This window comes from Epinephelus fuscoguttatus, linkage group LG4 (assembly GCF_011397635.1).
Source record: "Epinephelus fuscoguttatus linkage group LG4, E.fuscoguttatus.final_Chr_v1".
Lineage (NCBI taxonomy): Eukaryota > Metazoa > Chordata > Actinopteri > Perciformes > Serranidae > Epinephelus > Epinephelus fuscoguttatus.
Window position 1 is genome coordinate 43,641,078 of NC_064755.1, and position 20,963 is coordinate 43,662,040.

General features: G+C 39.4%; 2 protein-coding genes across 5 annotated transcripts; one reads left to right on the forward strand and one right to left on the reverse strand.

The window, feature by feature from the left end:
* Positions 1-204: 204 nt before the first annotated feature.
* LOC125886758 (high choriolytic enzyme 1-like) lies at positions 205-7,789 on the forward strand. 4 transcript variants are annotated; one of them, XM_049573064.1, is made up of 8 exons: positions 205-258; positions 340-428; positions 2,942-3,026; positions 3,178-3,333; positions 5,733-5,850; positions 5,977-6,155; positions 7,038-7,119; positions 7,377-7,788. In XM_049573064.1, the coding sequence occupies exons 2-8, from the start codon at positions 360-362 to the stop codon at positions 7,507-7,509; spliced, it is 822 nt and encodes a 273-aa protein (XP_049429021.1). In that variant the 5' UTR covers positions 205-258; positions 340-359; the 3' UTR covers positions 7,510-7,788. The 4 variants fall into 4 exon arrangements, with proteins under 4 accessions (XP_049429021.1, XP_049429020.1, XP_049429023.1 ...); XM_049573063.1 differs by lacking the exons at positions 205-258; positions 340-428 and adding an exon at positions 1,258-1,455 and having other exon boundaries at positions 7,377-7,789; XM_049573066.1 differs by lacking the exons at positions 205-258; positions 340-428 and adding an exon at positions 1,362-1,852 and having other exon boundaries at positions 7,377-7,787.
* Positions 7,790-8,507: 718 nt separating this feature from the next.
* Positions 8,508-20,419, reverse strand: LOC125886764 (high choriolytic enzyme 1-like). Its single transcript, XM_049573072.1, has 9 exons — positions 20,402-20,419; positions 18,198-18,274; positions 17,191-17,236; positions 16,780-16,932; positions 16,121-16,238; positions 14,234-14,412; positions 12,493-12,574; positions 12,226-12,364; positions 8,508-8,721 (listed from the first exon to the last, which is right to left on the reverse strand). The coding sequence occupies exons 2-8, from the start codon at positions 18,267-18,269 to the stop codon at positions 12,235-12,237; spliced, it is 780 nt and encodes a 259-aa protein (XP_049429029.1). The 5' UTR covers positions 18,270-18,274; positions 20,402-20,419; the 3' UTR covers positions 8,508-8,721; positions 12,226-12,234.
* Between the last annotated feature and the right edge of the window lie 544 nt (positions 20,420-20,963).

Consider the following 20,963-nt stretch of genomic DNA (forward strand, 5'->3'; position numbering starts at 1 on the left):
ACACTCTAACACCTTCTTTGTCTTCTGGATTAGTGTGGCGGTGGCCGTATGTCTGCGAAGGGTGGGAAAAATCAAGTCCACGTTTATGGAGGTTTAACAAGGTAAATATTAACCTGTATTAGCAGGATAAAGAGGGTAATGCCCTGCGTACGTTCTGCTGAAGGTGGAACACGGCATGTTTTGCTATATAAGAGGATGAGCTGTGCCTCCACAGAGTATCACAGTTCTTACTTTCCTCCCTGAAGTAAAGAGGTAAAGGTAAGTGAAAGATGCTTCGTGCTCCTGATGCCTCTGATACTGATGCTGCTGTGTTTTGGTCTGACCGCTGGTTTGTTTCAGCCTGCAGGTTGTTCGGTATCATGGCAGCGATGAAGTGCATCTTAAGCCTCCTGGCCCTGATTGCAGTCTCAGTCTGGACCGAGGCCGGGGTAAGTCCTGCACAGCTGGAGCTCTGTGACATGAAGCTGGTCTTCAGGTCTCTGAATGTAGGAATGCATGATATTGACTGATATCGATATATCCACTTTATTCTACCTAATTTTAGTGATCATCAAGTCTCTTCTGTAGTGGAATTAACAGCATCGGCCGATACCGATGATGTACTGATGTTATCATGCATCTTTTGACTGCAGACACATCTGCAGCCGGAGCAAAAAGTTCTCAAGGTTTCAATCGTACCACACGGTCTTCCACAGATGGAGTTTGCTCCGCTGTGCCGGGATTGTAGTTTTTCTTATTTATAACCAGTTTAGGGGCGTTTGTCCATCATGTCAGCTTCAAAGTTGAGCTGATAATTTTATTCTTAATGACAGTTGGCAAACCAATCTCCCCCTCATAGGTGAATTTTTTGTATGTTGTAGACAAAATACAGATTCAGCCATTGTGATGCCAAAAAAACCCAAACAAACAAACAAACAAACAAATATTAACAAGAAAATACTCTAATTTAGGACAGTAAAGCCAAAAAAATCTACACGTGTAGGTTACCAAGGTTGTCATAGTTAAATAATCTAAATTTAAAAAAAGACAGTAAGTAAATAAAACTATGTGTGAAAAAAATAGGTACTGAAATAAAAAAATAAAATCTAGATTTCAGAAAAAATGTGTACTTAGTAAAGAAACTAAAATAAAAATAATATATTAAAATACACAGTAAATGTCTGTCAGTTTGGTAAAACTTCTCCTATTTCTTATTAAGACGTAACTGAGCTCAATATAACATCAATATGAGATTTTAATCAATTGACCTATGGCTAAGCCACGCCCCCTCCACTCACTCGGACAAACTATCAACATTCAGTGCCCGGCGCTATGGCAGGTGTCACAGTACACGGCATTTCACAGGAGGCAACTGATGATTTTTGGAGACATAACGATCAGATGTCATTGAGAAGTAACCAAAAGGGCCTAAACTACGCATTGGAGGGATATATTCATCATTTTATTGTTGAGAAGGTCGATGAAAAGCTTAAATTACAAGCCAAAATTTACAGGTCACAGTGTACGCTTGTGAACCGCATCTGGTTGCCGTCGCCATCAAAGACAACAAGTTAAAGTGCCACTGAAGTTAAGGTTTTTGGCTCAGAATATGAGAAAAGGATAACGGCCTTTTTACCATCTTTACCAAGAGTGTCTCTCCGTTAGTTTGGTGCTACAGTATTTACACTGAATCATTCAGCATAACGTTTGCCAACCTTTGTTATCTCTGCCATTACAGATAAGTTAATGAAGCTAAGCTCCAGAAGTTAACGTTAGCTTAACTAGAGCCCTTTGGACAACAGCTAACAATGATGTACCATCACCAAAGTACAAAACTAGAACAAAATAGGCTAATGAACTCCCAGCAAACAAGGTGACATGATGAACAACGCAGCTAGGAGCTAACGTTAGGCTAACTTTAGCTAACGTTAGCTAGAGATGTTAAAGATAACTTTATATTTCTTTCCAGCAAAGTGACAATATGTTGCCTCAAACACAATGTTGACTTACCTTAGAACAGATGTAGACATCATTGTTAATCTTATTCACGTTGAGTTGATGTTGTGGTCTAACGTTACCACACAACTTTATCCAAAGGAGACACTTTTCTCGGTTGAGATGAACAAAACTGACTTTCTGTAATGCATTTCAATGGACATCCAGGGAGAGAATGTCCGAGTGTATGGGAATGGCTATACGCACTGTGATTGGCTCATTGCATCTGAGGGCGGGGCTTAGCCATAGGTCAATTCCTCATATTTGTAAAATTCAGCTCTTGATATTGATTATTATTTGATAGTCATTTCATGCGTGGAAACAAGCAGACAGAAAGTAATATTTACAAATAATGAAAAACAACTGTTAGTGTCTGGTTACTTCGATTTACACGTCCAAAAGAAGTGTGAGGAAGTATAAACTTATTAAACCCCACCTCTTCTCCATCAGTCAGCAGGTGAAATGAAACGAACAGCCTCCTCATATAGATAAACATATAAAGTAGAGAAATATAAGTTATCGCTGGTGAATGTCAAACCCCTTCTCCAACCCTGCACTTCCTGAATATCATGTCTTTGCACCTTATTTTAAATCAGTGTGTGTCTGACATTGCTTAATCTCCACATTCAAACTGTTCCATAACTTCACCCCACATATTGAAATACAAAAACTTTTTCTGGTTGTACGCATAGTCGTACACGATGAGTTTTGAAATTAGGAGAAATGGAGAAGCAGCCTTCCTCTCGTCTCGGCCTGATCCTAATTTCATATCTTAAAATGCTCTGTTTCCTCTCTCACTGCAGTAGTTTGTCTGAAATAATCATCTCTTGAGATAACACAGTCAGATCCAAAAGAAAACTCGTTTGGGTTATAAATGAGCCTCGATCATTTATTTCTGATATTCCATCACATTTCCATCACATGTCCTGGTAACATTTTCTACCTTGGTAACACTTCCTGTCTGCAGGTTGTGATGAAAGCGAGTGAGGACAGTAACGATGAGGATGACCTGACCGTCTCCGAGCAGCTGGAGAATGCCAACAAAGACTTTGGTAAGACGCAGTGACCGTCACATCCACTGTAGATACATAAATAGAAATTAAAATTCAGCGTGATCATTGTTTATTTCTGGTTCCATGTACTAACGATGAAGATTTTTCACAGCAGATGTTTTGACTTGACTTCTCCTCACATCCTCTGCAGGAAATGAGCGTGACGGCATCGAGGTACACGGTGACATCGCTGTGTCCCGTCTGCCCTCCCTGAGGAACGCCGACCCCTGCGTCCTGCGTGGTTGCATGTGGCCTAAAGCCACCGACGGCAAGGTCTACATTCCTTACGTCATCGCTAACCACTACTGTAAGTGCCTCCCTACGCTCCCCTGCTGCACGGATACGTTCTTTAGAAATAACTGAAAAGGTTTAGTGTCCTTTAAAGGATCAGGCGGGTGATATTCTATAATTTTCTTTTGTCAACAAATCCCACAAGAAGGCAAAAACCAACAGGAATGGATCCTGCTCACAAGTATATTGTGTAAAAGCTCTTCCTCCTCGGTGCCTTAGAGCTCCACTGTTGTTCAGAATCTTAAAACACACATCAGTGAGTCTCAGTGTTGCAACTGGGTGACGCTTCTTCATCACCATAAACACACACTGTAGTTTACTTTGACTCAATCCCACGTTCACCATCCTACTGACACGCATACTCTGACCGCCCTGACTAAGTCACATATTTTATGTATATTTCACATTATATTCAATGCACAACAACAACTGTACAGAACAACTGATACTCAGTACAATGAACCCAAATCAAGAACGTAATAATTTAAGATGAATTTTGAGCAGATTATTTCTTGTGAATATCGCATCTGATTTTTTTCAGAGACATTTTAATACTTTTTTTAAGCTTCTTTTTCAACAAATTCAGGTTTCTTCTTCTTGACTCTTGCTTGGCTGTTGTTCTATCAGCTTTTTTTTTATACTTCTCTGCTGCAGGATGAAACTGTTGGCTCTGTGAATATAGACGAATTTGGCGATTTGTGTATGCCGCCATCTTGCAGCGGCACCATTGCTGCGGTGACATGTGTCAGTCATCAATTCATGATGCTGTCATTGTGAACTGACTCTCTACAATGACAGCATTATGTATAGCTGGATTGATGATGTTAGACAGTGGCCTCCAGTAACTGATGAAGGTATCTTAAATAAGTACCAATATTAATATAGAAATTAATCATTTGTTTGAGCCATAAGCAGGAAAGATAAGAGTAATAGGGAGATAACAGACTGTATCATTAAACACTGTGTAATATAACGTTAGCATACGTTATGTGTACTGACGTTAGCAAGCTAGCAGCGTGACATTTAATCATTATGGACAGGCTACGTGACTAAAAACAGCAACAACACATGTTTGTGTTTTGTTTTAGGTATTCAAGAATATTTTATTGATCGCCTGGCCTCTGATGACCAGAAAAATGGCAATTACAGGTCTCTGATTGAGAGTCAAAATTACCTGAGCTCCGGATGGGTCGGGCAAATTTTACACCACCTTTTAGACGACCATCACATCATATTGAAAGCGATCAATATTGATCACCTTCAATATGACGTGATGGTCACGTAGCCTGTCCATAATGATTAAATGTCACGCTGCTAGCTTGCTAACGTCAGCACACGTAACGTATGCTAATGTTATATTACACAGTGTTTAATGATACAGTCTGTTATCTCCCTATTATTATAATCTTTCCTGCTTATCGCTCAAACAAATGATTAATTTCTATATTAATATCGGTACTCATTTAAGATACCTTCATCAGTTACCAGAGGCCACTGTCTAACATCATCAATCCAGCTATTCATGATGCTGTCACTGTAGAGAGTCAGTTCACAATGACAGCATCATGAATTGAAGACTGATGACTGACACATGTCAAGATAGCGGCATACACAAATCGAAAACAAATACAAAATACAAAACAAGGCCTGAAAGAGGCGTACGCCACCTCCCATGGAAAAGTTGTGATGTATAAAAACAGACTTGATGGGAGAAACTTTGACCCATGATATTTTTGGCTTCTTTCTGTACATACATTTTTAGTATTAATCCTGCGCATTGTTTTATAAGTGAGACCTCAGGTCGTCACAGTCAATGACCTCATCACAGATATGTCGTCCAAGGTAACCTGGGTGTGTTGGTTGTTGACGTTCTGGGACGCCGTGTCAACTTCAGCTTGTTACATGCATTGTCTGTTTTCAAAATACACTTCTGTTTTCACAGGAAATGTACAGTTTCTACAGTCTCTTTCAAAATAAAAGCACTACGTCGGTACAACACCACAAATTGACATTTTTTTCCCCTGGTTGGGTTTAGGAAAAAAGAAGAGGGTTTGGCTTTATAATCTTACAGGATGCAAACTCCGCTCTCCTGGGTGAAAGTCGGTGTTTGTTGGACCCATTCTGCCCACCTGTTTGTCTGTCTGACACTGCAAGTTACTGCCCAAGTGCCGGGTTTCAACAACTTCGGAGCGAGACCGGATTGTCACTGTGCCCTTATCCTGTCAGATTTTTTTTCAAATTTATATCGTAAACAATAATCCAAACTTCAAAAAGAACAAGTTTTGAAAAAACAGTAATAAGAAGGCCTTAATGACCATCATTACAGATCATGGGATTTATTGAGAGTAAGAAAAATATAGACAAGCTTATTTTTTAAAGTGTGGGTTTTTTTCATCTTTGTGATTTTCCCTGCAGCCTCTACGGAGCTGGATGTCATCAAGAGAGGCATCAACTCTTTCTCCTACTCCACCTGCATCCGCTTCTACCCCCGCAGGAATGAGAGGGACTTCATCCACATCCAGTCTCTGGAGGGGTGTGTACAGATGTAGCATAGTCTTTATCAGGGGGTTTATTTCCATGTGTACACACAGTAAGGTAGCAGCCATGTTAAGAAGTGTCTTACTGAGCACACTGACTGTGTTGTCCAACATCTCTGCAGATGCTACTCCTTCGTGGGTCGCCAGGGCAACAGCCAGACCGTGTCTCTGAGCCGTCGGGGCTGCATTTACCACGGTACGGTGCAGCACGAGCTGCTCCACGCCCTGGGCTTCAACCACGAGCAGTGCCGCTCTGACAGGGACCAGAACATCCGGGTCCTGCTGCAGAACATCATCAAAGGTAGAGGAAACAGGTTCCTCACAGTGCTGCGTTCAAACGTTCAAAACATCAACAGTGAACAGCGGATTTGGAGACATGAGGATGTTTGTCAGTGCTATAATGAAATATAAAAGTGACTTTTGTTTGCTGACCAATCAGCAACAGATCAAAGGTAGTGGAGAGTAACTACTGTAAAACGTCAATTAAACGCCCAGTCCCTTTTACTAACCCAGTGTGGCTGTACTTTTTGACAAATGAAGGCCTGTCTCAATTAGAGGCCTGGTCTGGTCGCCAAGCAGTTTATTTTTTTAACAGAAATGCTGATTCAGATGTATAAAACCAGGTTGTTGGCTGTCTCAAATTATGTGTCCATTCCTCGATTACTCTGTAAATTATACATATTCCTTTAATCCGTAAGGGTCCTCACATCAAAGAGATTAAAAGGATTTCTCATAAAAATTAATCCAAGTTGTGAGGATTGTTTTAACAGGATAAAGTGGTGTTGTGTCGGTATGCCGGGTGCCATCTGATGGAGTTAGACCAACTGAGCGATTCATAAATGATGTATTGATGTAAAGCCAAATTTTTATACAAGTAATATTCAGACTGGTTTAAATCAACAATTTGATTGTCTTTCCTGTCTTTGCTGAGCAACAGTTTTGTGTGAAAGGAATAAAAGACCTGTCCCAAATATAGTTAATAATTTAAACTTTACGGTACATACATGTACTGAAGTGCTCTACTTATTTGAAGCATGAGTGTTGATTTCAGGGGGGTCACAGGGGACACATCCCCCTCAGTATTTAAAACACGTGCATTTGTTCCCCCCAAAAACATGACAGTAGCAGAGAACTTTTGTTTTGCCAAACGTAGAGAGCCTTAATACTTCTTCCATCACTGCAGGTCAGGAATACAATTTCAACAAGATCAACACTCTGAACCAGGGGACTCCGTACGACTACGGTTCAGTCATGCACTACGGCAGGTCAGTCTGACTCTGACATCCAGTTATTCCATCATGGATTAACTGGACAATGATAAAGGTCTATAGCACAGAGACAGAAGATAAATCAGGCTCTGGATACACACAAGATGCTTGTTAGTAGATCAATTGATGAAAATAAGAAAAATATAGAATATCACCAGATTTGTCAGGAACAACACTCTGTATTGTTTATAAGGTCTCTACTTGAGCAAACAATGTTGATTCAAGATAAGTGATGACTCGTCTCCTCCTTTCAGGCTGGCCTTCTCTAAGGACAACTACAACCCCACCATGGTGGCTGTCCCGAACTCCAACGCCGTCTTTGGCACAGCCAGGCAGATGAGCCAGAACGACATTAACCGCATCAACCTGCTGTACTGCAGTAACTAGTCCTCCTCTCCAATATGTGTCACCCTGCAGCCTCTCTGACAGATAATCAATCAATTGATTTGTCTTCTGAGTCACAAACCCAGTGAAATCATTTCCTAATGTCGACATCACACCATCACACTGGGATGAATCATCTAACGTGACTCTGGGGCAGATAATTATTCATTGTCAGGTCAGTGCAGTCTTGTGACAGGTGTCTTTTTCGTATCCATTACATTCTGTCTTCTTCCTGAACAGAGAAAGTCTGGATTTATAATGAAAGATTTTCCTGTTTGCTTTAAGGTGGTGGGAATCACTTTTTCTTATTTACTCTAATCAATAAATATCAATGTAAAACATTTGTGTTTGTTCTCTCATCATTTAAAAAGGTTATTTGCTCATGATTTATACCGTTTATTGAAACAATGAAAGAATTTTAATTTAGGTTTTAGTCATTCAGTGCAGTGGTTCTCAACTGGTGGGTCGTGGTCCAAAAGTCGGTCGTGGATCCATTCTGAATGGACCGCAGGTGACCTGCAAATGTGTCTTTGGAAAAAACAAAACATAAAAAAACCCCACAAACTTTAATTTTAAGTGTAGTGAATTTCTGACACAGAGCTTTTATTTTGAAGGGCTGTTTCCTGCTGTAGAGTGAGTGAATATTGGACAGCTACTTAACAGAGACGGCAAACGAGCTCAAAGGCATGGACAAACACGGTGAGTGTTTTAAACTGTGTGGACCTTGAACTAATGATTGAGGAGAAATCTGGACCTCGCTGCTGAACCATACCTGATGCTGCCATAACAGTGAAAAATTTAAACTTCAGTGGTGTTTATGGATAAACTTTTAAGTCAAGTTGACATGCTGGTTAGTGGTCAGTTTTTCTTGTAACCAGAGTCTGTGGTTGTAAGTTTGAGTCCCCTGCAGAAGCGTCACCGAGCAAGTCAAACAAAAAAAGAATAATAATATCTTTACTGGAGTGAGGTAAGTAAACAAAATAGTCCTTTGAATGAGGCCATTGCAACATGATTTATGTGATATTTTATTGAAGCTGCTGACCTGAAATTTGAGCATAATTTGATTTTTTTTAATCCATCTCAACCATTTGTATTCCAAACTGAATGAAGGCTCAGTCATCATACAGATATGTATCTTCCGTGCTTTTGAACTCTCACAGAAGGACGTCTGTTGGTAGCTGAACCCAGGAGGAGGAGCAAACTTCTGTGTTGGGCCTTTGACAGAAAAAAAATAAAACCAAGTTTAAATCCACACCTGAATTTTACAAAGAAAAAGAAAACACATTTCAAACTAGTATTTATCAAAAACCTCTCACCTGGAACCCTCAGAGCAGATATCTGCAATGTTTCATAAATATATTATCATTTTACTGAGAGGCCATTTTATTTCACTGTCTGTCTGATTCTGATGGGCCATGTTTTTTTGTGGTTTTTTTTGCATTTTTGGCTTTAGGATGAAGTCAGGTCATTTGGGACATCAGGTTATAAGGTTTTGAGTGATTACTTAATCCATACAGGTGTAATGGGACATTTCTCTGAGGTGGAACAGGCATGTTTTTAATTTACCAGAGTTGTTATGCTGTTGTGTGCCACCCTGTCACATCATATTTTTGTCACTTAAAAATAATATTAAAGATGATGCAGTGAGTCCATGTCACCCACAAAAGTCCAGAACTTTCACACACACACACACACACACACACACACACATACGTGTTCATTGTAGACAATATGGCACCGAGGAAACAGGCAACAATAGAACAGAGACAACGGGAACTGCCCATTGGTCCGACAGCCCATTGTTCCGACCATATTAAACCCATTGTTCCGAAGTCCCGTTGTTCCGAAATCATCATGATGCCCTGTGGTTAAGGTCTGGTTAGGTTTAGGCACAAAAACCACTTGGTTAGGGTCAGGAAAAGGTCATGGTGTGGGTTAAAATGAAAAAGAAAGAGTAGAAATACGCCCGCCGGGAGCCGTTCAGCACCACGGACTCTCGGACTAATGGGATGTCGGACCAATGGGCTGTTGGACCAATGACATGGACCCGAGACAACATGGCAAAGAAGGTGAATGATTTTTTTAATGAGTACTTAGGTATATAAATGACTGAAATAATCAATGACTGAACTGACAAATTGATTTTACCATTTAACAAACAAACATAACTGTCCCTCGCCAGTTGTCCTATTTCACCTGAGCATGTCATCGAAGTGAAGCAAAGTTTCTTGATGTGCCTGAAAGACAAAAGTTTCTGAAATGTTTTGCTTGGCAACATATTTTCTTTATGGAAATAATCCAATAAAAAAGTGTCCCAAATTACGTGACTTCATCCTACTTGATAGGAGAGCTGGTGGTGTGAAAGGAGGATAGAGAGGGGATGACACGCAGCAAGGGGCCACAGATTGGAATCGAACGTGCAGCTGCTGCGGCAAGGACTTGGCCTTTGTACTTTGAACACCAGCTCTACCAAGTGAGCCACTGGGCACCCCGAGTCAGTACGAGTTTTGATTCTGTCTCATGTTAGCAGCACCACTTTGTGGAATCAATGAGTGGCTCTGCTATAATTGTGCGAGTGTGATGACAATGATGAACCAAGGTTTCTGACATGTCAGAAATTCATCCGAATGTCCAATGGGAGCAGTTGATTGTGACCATGATTGGTCCTCACTCCCCCTGTACACTGCACAGAAAACAACCCCAGATGAAGCTGAAATCTAGTCCGACTCTGAAATGAGTTGTGCAGCTCCAAAACTGGATCAGAAATGGGCTCAAATAGTTCAGTGTTTTCCAGGCCTTATTCATTAAAAGTGTTCTGTGCAAGATTGTCACTTACTGTTTGCAAACACGCTCACCGGCAAAAGTGAAAGTAAAAGCCAACCCCAGATTCCATCTTGTTTGATGTTTCATCTGACTATTTTTATGTTGTTTTTTACTGTGTTAGTGAGTCCTAGTCTATACATTGTTTTTTGGGAGAAATTCCTGCATAGCAGTGGTGTAGTCTACGTGATATGTAGGTATACGCTGTATACCCACTAAGAAAGCTCCAGGATTTCCGTATACCCACTTAAAAATGTGTAAAGATCCGTAACAATATATTTTTGTGACAGAACTTTAACTTCAGTTATTTTGTTTCTCAAATACCGGGTAAATAACTGTTATATCTATTGTCTGTGGCTTGAGTTTGGCAGTGACCATCAAGACCACATGACGTCACAGTGTTTTCATGCTGCCATATTTGTGTCCGCTCACAGCAGTCAGGTCACAGGTCACAGCATTGTCACGTTACCAAAACAAGCAGAGTAGGAGGAAAATCAGCGAGAGACTGAAAATGTATGTTACTTGAAGGATGCCAGGAATATGTTGTGCTGTTGGCTGTGATACCAGTCGACAAAGAAACCTTGGACTGCAGTTTTATTCCATCCCAAAGGATGTAACATTAGACCGGCGGAATAAATGGTTGGCTGCGATAAGAAGAGACCACTGGCAGCCAACAGCTAACGTTAACACTTCGTGTCCGGTAAGTCCTCAACTCTGTCTAATTTTTATTTTAGTCTTTGAAAACCCCTTACAAAACACGCAAAACATGATTAACTTCAGATGCCATATGATTAACGCCGACAGCCCGACACTACGTTACCTAACGTGATGTTAGCTACCTCAATGGAGATTCACATTGTCTTATGCTAACGTTAGCTAACGTTATCTGATTACGGTACACTCAAAAGCTTGTGGTTTGAGCTGATGTCAGTCACTAATTAACTATTATTCTTACCTACTCTTGTCGTGGTGTGGGTCCTTAAATATAATACACACTCACCGGCCACTTCATTAGGTAACACTTGTTCGGTCTAATGCAATCCAATCCAATGCTTATATCATAAATATTTTTACGAAGCTTAACTTTATACATTTTGGGTTTTTGTTGACATTGTCAAAAAGGTGATAATTATACATTATGTTTATTATAGAGGTCATAGTGGATGGTGCTGGTGTACTGGAGTGCATTATTTTGTGTGGTGTTCTCATAATTTTGCCCAATCCATTAACATATATTGAGGGGGAGAAAATATTAGGAACATTTTAATATATTACACTCCAGTACGCCAGCACCACCCAGTACAACCTTAATAATAAACATAAAGTTTAATTATCACCTTTCTGACAATGTCAACAAAAACTGAAAATGTAAAAAGCTTCATAAAGTAGAATATATGACAGAGCTCTTGGAGATTGCACGGGTGGTACTAATGAAGTGGCCGGTGGACGGACAGACACACACACAGTGTGTTGCAGAGGTTAGCGGACAAAATACTGTTGAGAGTACTAAATATGGGTCGCAACCAATAATGGAAATTTTTAACAAATATCGTTGTCTCTCTGTCTCGTTTAAGTGTGAGGTGTGTACTGCCATAGCGAAATTTAGGGGTACGGTCAAATCGGACACAAATATGGCGGCGGTCTCGTCGACGTGACGTCACTGGTACCCATGAATAGGTCACTGCCAGGCCTCCCTACAAGGCTGGGAGGGAATCATCACAGTACACCCACTACAATAAACTAGACTACACCACTGCTGCATAGTATATCTTTAAATAATGATGAGGGGGTTTTACTTGGGTGATCACCTCAAGATGATTTAGCCACACACACATTCAGACACTCAGCTCTACATGCAGCTCAATTATTGTGTTAATGTGTGTGTTTGTGTGTATTTACTGGTGTGGTTTATCTGCAGTTGTACAGCCGGTTGAGCCTTGTGATGTCGTTCTGGCTCATCTCAGTGGCTGTACCGAACTCAACGTTTCGGTCAGGAATCGGCACCATGGTGGGCTGGTCGTTCTTGGAAAAGGAGTACCTGGATTTAAAGACATTGAGAGAGTAGCTGATGGGTAGCTGGATAATTTAAGATGCAGTTATGTCGTGCTTTGTGTACAGGAAATGTCAGTCAGTTAAGGTAAGACATGGTGGTGTCTGAGTGCTTACTTGCTGTACTGCATGACAGAGTTGTAGTCGTAGGGTGTTCCCTGGTTCAGAGTGTTGATCCTGTCGAAGGCGTACTGCCAGCCTGAGAAGAGAGCCGTCCAGCTAAGTATTATATTCGTAGTGACAATCAGAATCAGAATCAGAAAAAGAGCTATTGCAAAGTAGATTTTCACTTACAAGTAATTTACTCTGGTTGTTGTTGCATATGTAAAACATACAATAAAGTTGTTAAGAAGGATAAAAATGAGGCAAAGTACTGCAACACTGAAGAACTTAAATATAGAATAGACAAATTTACAGTAAAAAAAATGGGTAACACTTTCTATGAAGACCACATCTGCAATGCATTATAAGGGCATTCATAGTGAATTATAATGCCTTTATAATACTCTATAACTACACTCATAAACTCACATAGTGCTTACTGATGCACTGTATCAACAGTCATAAAACATTATAGATGTGACTTCTAATAAATTATAAGTGTCTTATGAATGATCTTGACTAGAGGTTGACTGATGAGGCTTATACTGCATTATAAATGCCTGTACTCACCTGTACACATTTAAACAATTAACAGTAGTAAGGAGTCATAGTATGTTATAACAGTCCATGCAGTATCATAAGTTATCATTGTATGTATTAAATAAAGTGACGTATGTATAGATGCATCTATAATAATGCATGCTTCAACATAATGTTGGGTTCACACCAAATGAGATGCGAATTTTTTACGCTGTGGTATTCGCGCAAGTTTGAGCACTGGAATATTTTGTCTTGCCTTGCTTCACACATGTGAATAACTCAACCTAATACTTCCCCGGAGGATCTCAATGCTGATTGGCTATCGCAGCACAAATCGGTCGTTGATGTTCCAATTTTTCAACTCTCACGGAAAAGTGTATGACATGAAATCTCGCTACGTGCTTCATTATTCACGGCTTAATTGAGCTCAGTCTCACTCCAGTGTCATCGAAATCTGGCGCTAAATAATGTGTTGGCACGTTGGCTGATTGCCGTTTCAGTTTAACGGCAACCGGCGGTGTCAGGGGGTAACGCGGCGGGACAAGGATGAAAGTTACGGTGGCCCACGTAAAACAAAACACCACGTGATGTGCTTATCGTCACATTGTGCTGTCATGTCATGTGGTCATTAGTGCACAGTGTCACGTTAAGTATGTAACATGACGATGCCCAACCACTCTATTCCTAAACCTAACCACAGGTGAGGGCGCTAATTTAGGAAACGCCCCAGTGGATTGTATTAGAGAGTAGGAACATATGACCTGTGTGGTTGTATGGGTTTAAGGACTTGCTGCTTGTTTCATATGAGACTTTTTCTACCACAAAAAATAAAGGGGTCACTAAAACAATGGATTCATCCTTTTGGTGGGCAGTGGAGTCAGGATTTCTGACACGACTTTGCCTTCCTCCAAGGGTGCGTGGAGATGGGAAGAAATAAGAAGAGGTAAAACTCCAGCAAAACAATGTCTGACTTGTGGCCTTCATCAGGGTCAGTGGTCACGCACTATGAAAATTTAAAAAAGTTTAAAGACAAATGAGATGTCTTGTCATGAAATTGTAATGTCAGTCAACCTCCAAACCCTTACTTTCCTTCTCACTGCATAAAGGGTACAATACCTCCCACACTAACACTGGACATGATTCATGCAGTGGAGCATTTTATAATACGAACTTAAACTTTAGGATACTGGGATGGAACATTTAGAGTGTCACTCACGAGGTATGATGTTATCCCACAGGATGAGGAGGTGCTGGTCTCGGTCGGAGCGGCACTGCTCGTGGTTAAAGCCCAGAGCGTGCAGCAACTCATGCTGCACTACGTCGTGGTACAGGCAGCCCTGACGCTTCAGAGACAGACGTTGTTCATTGGAACGCCGACCCACAGAGGAGAAGCACCTGATGATGATAAACAGTGTGTATTATTGTGTGTACATATTTCAAACTTAATCAAGAGCAGACACAACTGTAGAGGTACAATGATCCTCGGACAATAAAAAGGAGCTTGATTTGTTCATGTTCAAAGATCAAATTTTGACTTTAAGTCTGTTTGTCAGGTGTCCAAATGGGTCTTAGAAGTGACTCTTGTGTCTAACCAGATTCCTAAGTATTCATAACACTTAACAGCTGCAATTTGAGAACCCTGAGGTGTATGGATAGAGGCAATAGGCTAGAACCTCTACGGTGACATTGATATAAGCAAAAGAGCATAGAGATCTATTATTTATAACTTTCATTTTACAATGGCCAGATAAAGAGAGGAAGAAGCAACACCTGCACACTTGCCACAAATGTTTAATAAATCTTTGTGACATGGAGTAAGTGTGCAGGCATTGTCTTTTCTTTAATTATGCTGTTTCTTTTAAAGCCTTGCACCTACGTGTTGTGTGTATAATCAGTCTTCTTCAACAGTAACCAATTCTTAATCGGAAGTTGTCAAATACCGCTGCTTGGTCAGTGACTTCCGTGTCAGACACTGACAAGAAAAAAACATCCTTTTGCAGTGGTATGATTCGCCGCCAGGGAGTGTTAGTTTATAATGCCTCCAGATAATATCAGTTATAAACACCGCTAGAAAAACGTAACTTAAGTGAACTGGAAAGTCCTTATAGGGCGGTCAGGAGAGTGGTGGATGGGTCCAACAAACACTGGATTTCCACCCAGGAGCCCAGTGTTTGCTTCCTGTATGAATGTTGAGCCAAACCATGATGTTTTTTTCTAACCCTCACCACGTGCATGTGTTGCACAAAGGAAATAAACGGAAATATGAGGTGTTTTACCAACGTTGTCATGTTAAGTGTATTTTGAAATGACACAATGTGTGCAACAGGAACAAACTGACACATCATCCAAGAATGTTAACAACAGACACACCAAGGCTACCTAGCGTGTCATATGTAGATGTCCAAAGTTCACTGAGCATGTGCTGATATGTGACAAACAGAGTGTCATCTGCATAGAAATGTACATTTGGATTTTGTAATATAATATTGTTTATGTTTATGGATGAAGATGAAAGTAAAAGAGGACCAAGAATAGACCCTTGTGGGACACCTCTGCATACAGTAGGCCAATCTTAACCCTTGATCTGGAACCACTGGAAACTATGAGAGTCATAAAACTACACTTATAGTTAAAGTGGATTATCCCTACAGAAAGTCTGTGGTACACTGACAAATTAATATCAGTTTTAAGAACTACATGCTAAGCAGTTTGAAGATATCAAATTATCAGTTTTCAAGATGAGCCGATTTCTTATACCTTTATTTAATGTAACTCAATCACTATTGTTTATAATTAAATAAACTTATTTACGGTATTTCGAAATGGAGCTTTAATTATTCATTGTGTCTAGCAAAGTAATTCACTGATGTTACTGTGGGAAATGATTGTGAGCCAGTTTAAATATGTTATAGGGATTAATTTTGATTAAACTATAACATACCAGGCCACAAAACAAGTTTTAGCTGCTTTCCTGGATGTTGATATTTCGAGATTAATACCTCATGTAGAAGAACTGCGGTAAAACAAATACCATAAAACTACTATGTGTAATTATGTCTACAGTTTCTGTTATTGGTGACTGAAACATAAAATAAGGCCGAACCCGTCCAGTGACTGGATGTGGATGAAGTCTCTTTCACTGGTGCGAGGGACGAATCGGATGCAAGAGACACTGTGGAAGGACTGAAGGCCACGTTCAATAATGGCACGCTCTCTAGAGGCTGAAAGTGAAACAATCAGTTAATAAAGACATAACAAGATAAAACAAGACAAAATGACACCAGTCAAATCCTACACTTATTTTCTTTCTTGTTAAGAGTTACATGAGAAGATCAACACCACTCTCATGTTTACCCTTAATGTGACATTACTGCTAGCAGCCAGTTAGCTTAGCTTAGCATAAACAGTTTAAACTCTTAAAACAATAGTTAGGTGACCATGTGAACACTGAAACAAGTAGCACAACATGTAAACACTATTCACGGAAACACACAGTGGGCATTTTGCACTAAAAAGACAGTACATTTGAATGATACACACTTGGTTTGTTTAATTCGGGCTGCTAAAGCCTCATTTAAGCTCAGTGAATTAATAAATGTTTGCATGGAAAGGGGACTCCCATATCATTTACACAAGAAGGTCATCAGAACATCTCTTGATGACCAAAATGAACAAGAGGACTGATTACAGCAAGCAAAACCCAACTACTGATGAAAGACAGACAAGGAAAGGATGTGAATACTTGAAAAGTAGAACACTCACTGTAGTGGTCTGCGATGATGTAGGGCACGTAGACCATGCCATCACTGGCCTGGTCCCACTTGCACGTGGTGAAGGTACAGGGGTCGGCATTCCTCTCGCTCTCAGAGTCATAAACCATGTCATCCACCACAAAGTGCCCATCAAGAGCTCTGACTGGTGTCCCAACATCGAGCACAGGTCAGTGCGATAGAGAAAACCACAGAGGACACAATATGTAGTTTTTAAAAAGTTGTTTTCTCAGCATCAGGTTAATATGACTTTGTGATCTTAACGATCTTGTTGGTTATAAAGCTGTTATTGGCTGTAAATATTTGAATCTACTTATTTACTTTATTTATTTATTATTTACATAAATCTGCATCCATCTGTTTGAATAATTAAAGTTCTTAACAGACTTTTTAAATATCTCACCAATGTTCACGTTGGCTTCCTCAATCCTCTCAGACATAGATTTAGCCTGTGATGAGAGGAGTTGGACAGCATTAAGGTTATAAAGTCATTATTGAGCCAATATACAATAATATCCTCTTCAATAATTGGAGCAATAAAACATGAGAGTAGCAGAGGAATTTTAACTTGAAAAAAACAAACAAACAAAAAACAATTCACACCATCAATAGAAAATACATAAACTGGTGCTTAATTCACAAAATGCAGGAAATTAAATGTCAAAATTTTATGGTGGAGATCAACCAGACCATCCTTGTTTCATATGTGCCCCCCCAATGTTGAAATAAAACCTACAAAATGTAAAAGAGCACAAACACTCAAAATATACAGAATGAAGATGATCAAAAAGGTGAGAAAATTTTTTACAGTGCCAGAGATGATATGACCAATTAGCCTAGTAGTCAGACCAGAGTTGCAAAATTAGAATTAGTAAAATAATGTGACAAAAAAAAGTTAGCAACTCTTTCATTGTTTTAACATGGGTAACAAACAACAGTCACAATAATACACAACAATAAGCCCCACCCCCATCCCCAGCCGCAACCCAGTAAATTATTATTAAGCCTTAGTCGATCAACTGTGGAAGAAAATAAATTAAGGGGGGGGGGATAAATGAATTATATTAAATTATAAAATGTATTTAAATGAAAAATTACAACAGAAATAAAAACTACTAATAAATAAATCATAATAAAATAACAGTGTGTTATAGCAAAATTAAGGCAATTCCCAACTTTTATTCTGCCTTGATTTGTTTAAAACTCACCATATTACTAATTCACCAAAATTATTATCACATGCAGTTTTATGACATGACGGGTCCCCAAGAAAAAGACTTGATTACTTCCTGGTTATCAAATCTAATAAAGGAGGAGATTATAGTTTTTAATATAGGTGTATTTTTATGACTGAATTTAAAAAACAACAACCATACCAACAGATACGTGAAATGTTTTGAATAGACTCACCGTCTTCTCAGCAGCTCTGATGGAAACCACCATCAGAGCCAGAAGAGCCAGAGTGCACCTCAGACCTTTCATGTCTCCTGAAGACAACAGAGACGTATTAAAAGATGCTCACACCACAAATACTCAACACAAAGTGTTTGAGTGCAGCTTTGGAGACGAGCTGCTTCTGTATATACACCAGGAAAAACAATGATTAGAGATATAAATACACCTGTTGCAGCCGATAAGAATATTTCACCTTGATACCAGATGCTTATTCCCATAACACTGTTTCCCGAAAGAGTCTGGAGCATGTCACAGTGGAAATTAGATGTTTTTTTGTAGTTAACTATTATTCGCTTATAATTATAAATCTTTTTTAAAAAATGAATTAATTGAATTTACATTTAGACTCTGATACTTGCTGCTTATACATTTGATTATTGATGATCCTACATGTTCAAATTCAAGTCTGTAATCTGATTCTGTCTGCAGATTATGAACTATTAAATAGATTTTTAAAAGACATTGCAAAATTTCTTTAAAGACTTTTTTAGTACCACAGAATCTGCTTATTTTCGCTGCTCCTACCTCAGCTCATTCATCTCTTTCTCCACTTTCACAGTTTTCATAATGTTGTGTTTGTCATTTAAATGAAAATTAGCTGCTGTGTGTCATGTTAGCTGTAACAGTTTCATAAGCTAATGATGTCATTGTTGGTAGTGTTGAGCTGAATACTCAGATGAAAGGAGTACTGGTACAGATAATGTACTTTTTATGAGTGCAAGTATCGCAAGTAAAATGTGTTAGGGTTAAATTTCAGGCTTAAAGTAGCAACTTCTGATTAAACCCCACCCACCCTGCCACAAACTCCAAGTGGACAAAGATTCTCGGCACATAACCCCAGTAAAACGGTAAATTGTTCAGTTTTGTAAAGATTAAAAAAGTGAGATATAACATGTTAGTTTGTGAGCTTTTAAGGTGTTGGTGAGCTGCATATAAACTAATCATTAACACCAAACCTGAGTTACTTGGCTTATAAATCCCAAATGATAAAGAACCAGTGTGGTGTAGTTGTGTGTATCTTTGACAGAGTTCGATAAGAAAACTCACCGTGGCGTCACCTTGCACATTCCCACAACAACTTGTTGTTGGAACCAATAATTTTCCATAAAAACAATCTAACATGGATTCTTGTGTTCTGGCAGAAGTTGTTAAACCATAATCTTATTTTAGTAAAACTTTAGCTGATGTTAAACTCAGACTCAAACTTTATATTCTTTAATCTGTTGTATTTCAAATTGTAGTCTGAGCTGATGTTTCTCCTGATTGTGCATCACATGGGAAATTTTCCTTAGCTGAAATAATTAAAAATGGAACAATTAATAAGACTAAATTTGGTCATTGCAGCAGCATGAATCGGAATGTATAAAGATAAGTGATACGTAAAATCACAAATAAAATGAATGCATGATAAATAACAAACAAATACACATATAAACCTTTATTTAATCAGGTAAGTCTTGTTGAGATTGAGATCTCATTTTCAAGAGAGACCTGAGCACATAAATAATGATATATTAAAAAAATAATATAAAAATTATAATATAATATAATATAATATAATATAATATAATAACAGGTCTGTTAAAACAAGTTTAAAAAATCTAAGGACTGAACAGTGGACAGAATTTAGGGGCTTAAGAATGGACGCTGCCGCAGGGTCAACGATTACATCACCATAGTCTAGCACTGACAGAATGATTGTTTCCACAATCTTCCTTCTTCAAGATAAATGAAAACAGGACTTGTTTCATATATATATGTATATATATATATATATATATATATATGAAACAAGCTTAATTCTTAATTGTTTTGTTAGTGCATCGATGTGTGGTTTGAAGGTGAATTTGTCATCAATCCAGATGCCTAAATATCTATAATGTGGAACTCATTCAGTGATTGTACCATCTAAAGTGCAACACACACCGCCGCCGTACGCCGCGCGTCAAAACGCCCGCCTCCATGATATTCTATGAACCAACCCACACTGGCGCCGGCCGACGCACCGTGCCGCTCTGCTTCAGCCCACTGCTCTATTTCCATCGCGGCCGGCGCTCATGGCGGCGCTGCGAGAAAAGCCTTTTATGTACGTCTCGTCTCGTAGGATCAACTCCGGTTGTTTCAAATTTTTAATAAGACGACTTTGATAAGAAACTCACCCGTGAAATTCAAGTTGTTGCTGCCTCAAAGTTTTTCCTCTTCTTCTTCTTCTGTTACTAGCAGTTGGCAACCGTTGGCAACTAGCGTAGGTACAGCCAGCTAGAGGGCTGGGGTGGGAAATACATGTTGACGGTGCCACTGCGCGCCGCTGCCAGTGTGTGTTGGGGGGCGGCCCTTGACGGCCACAGCACCGCGCCGGCGGCGGTGTGTGTTGCAGATGCAGACTTGGAGAGTACTGTGGTTAATGCTTTTGTCTCTGGAGAACAGCATATATTTTGTTTTGTCAGCATTTGATACAAGTTTGAGATTCAGCCCAACAATATAAGATAGTGTCATCTGCATAAAAGTGGACATTACAGTTGTGCAAAGACAAAGCTGTATCATTTATATATATATATGGTGAATAGCACTGGTCCTGAGACTGAATCTTGCGGGAGGTAATTATTGAACCATCTAATGGCTTGTGGATCAAATCCAATATTTGATAGTCTTTGCAGGAGGAGGGAATTTTGACATTCACAGAACTTAGATAATCAGATTTTGAAACAGAACGATATTGAT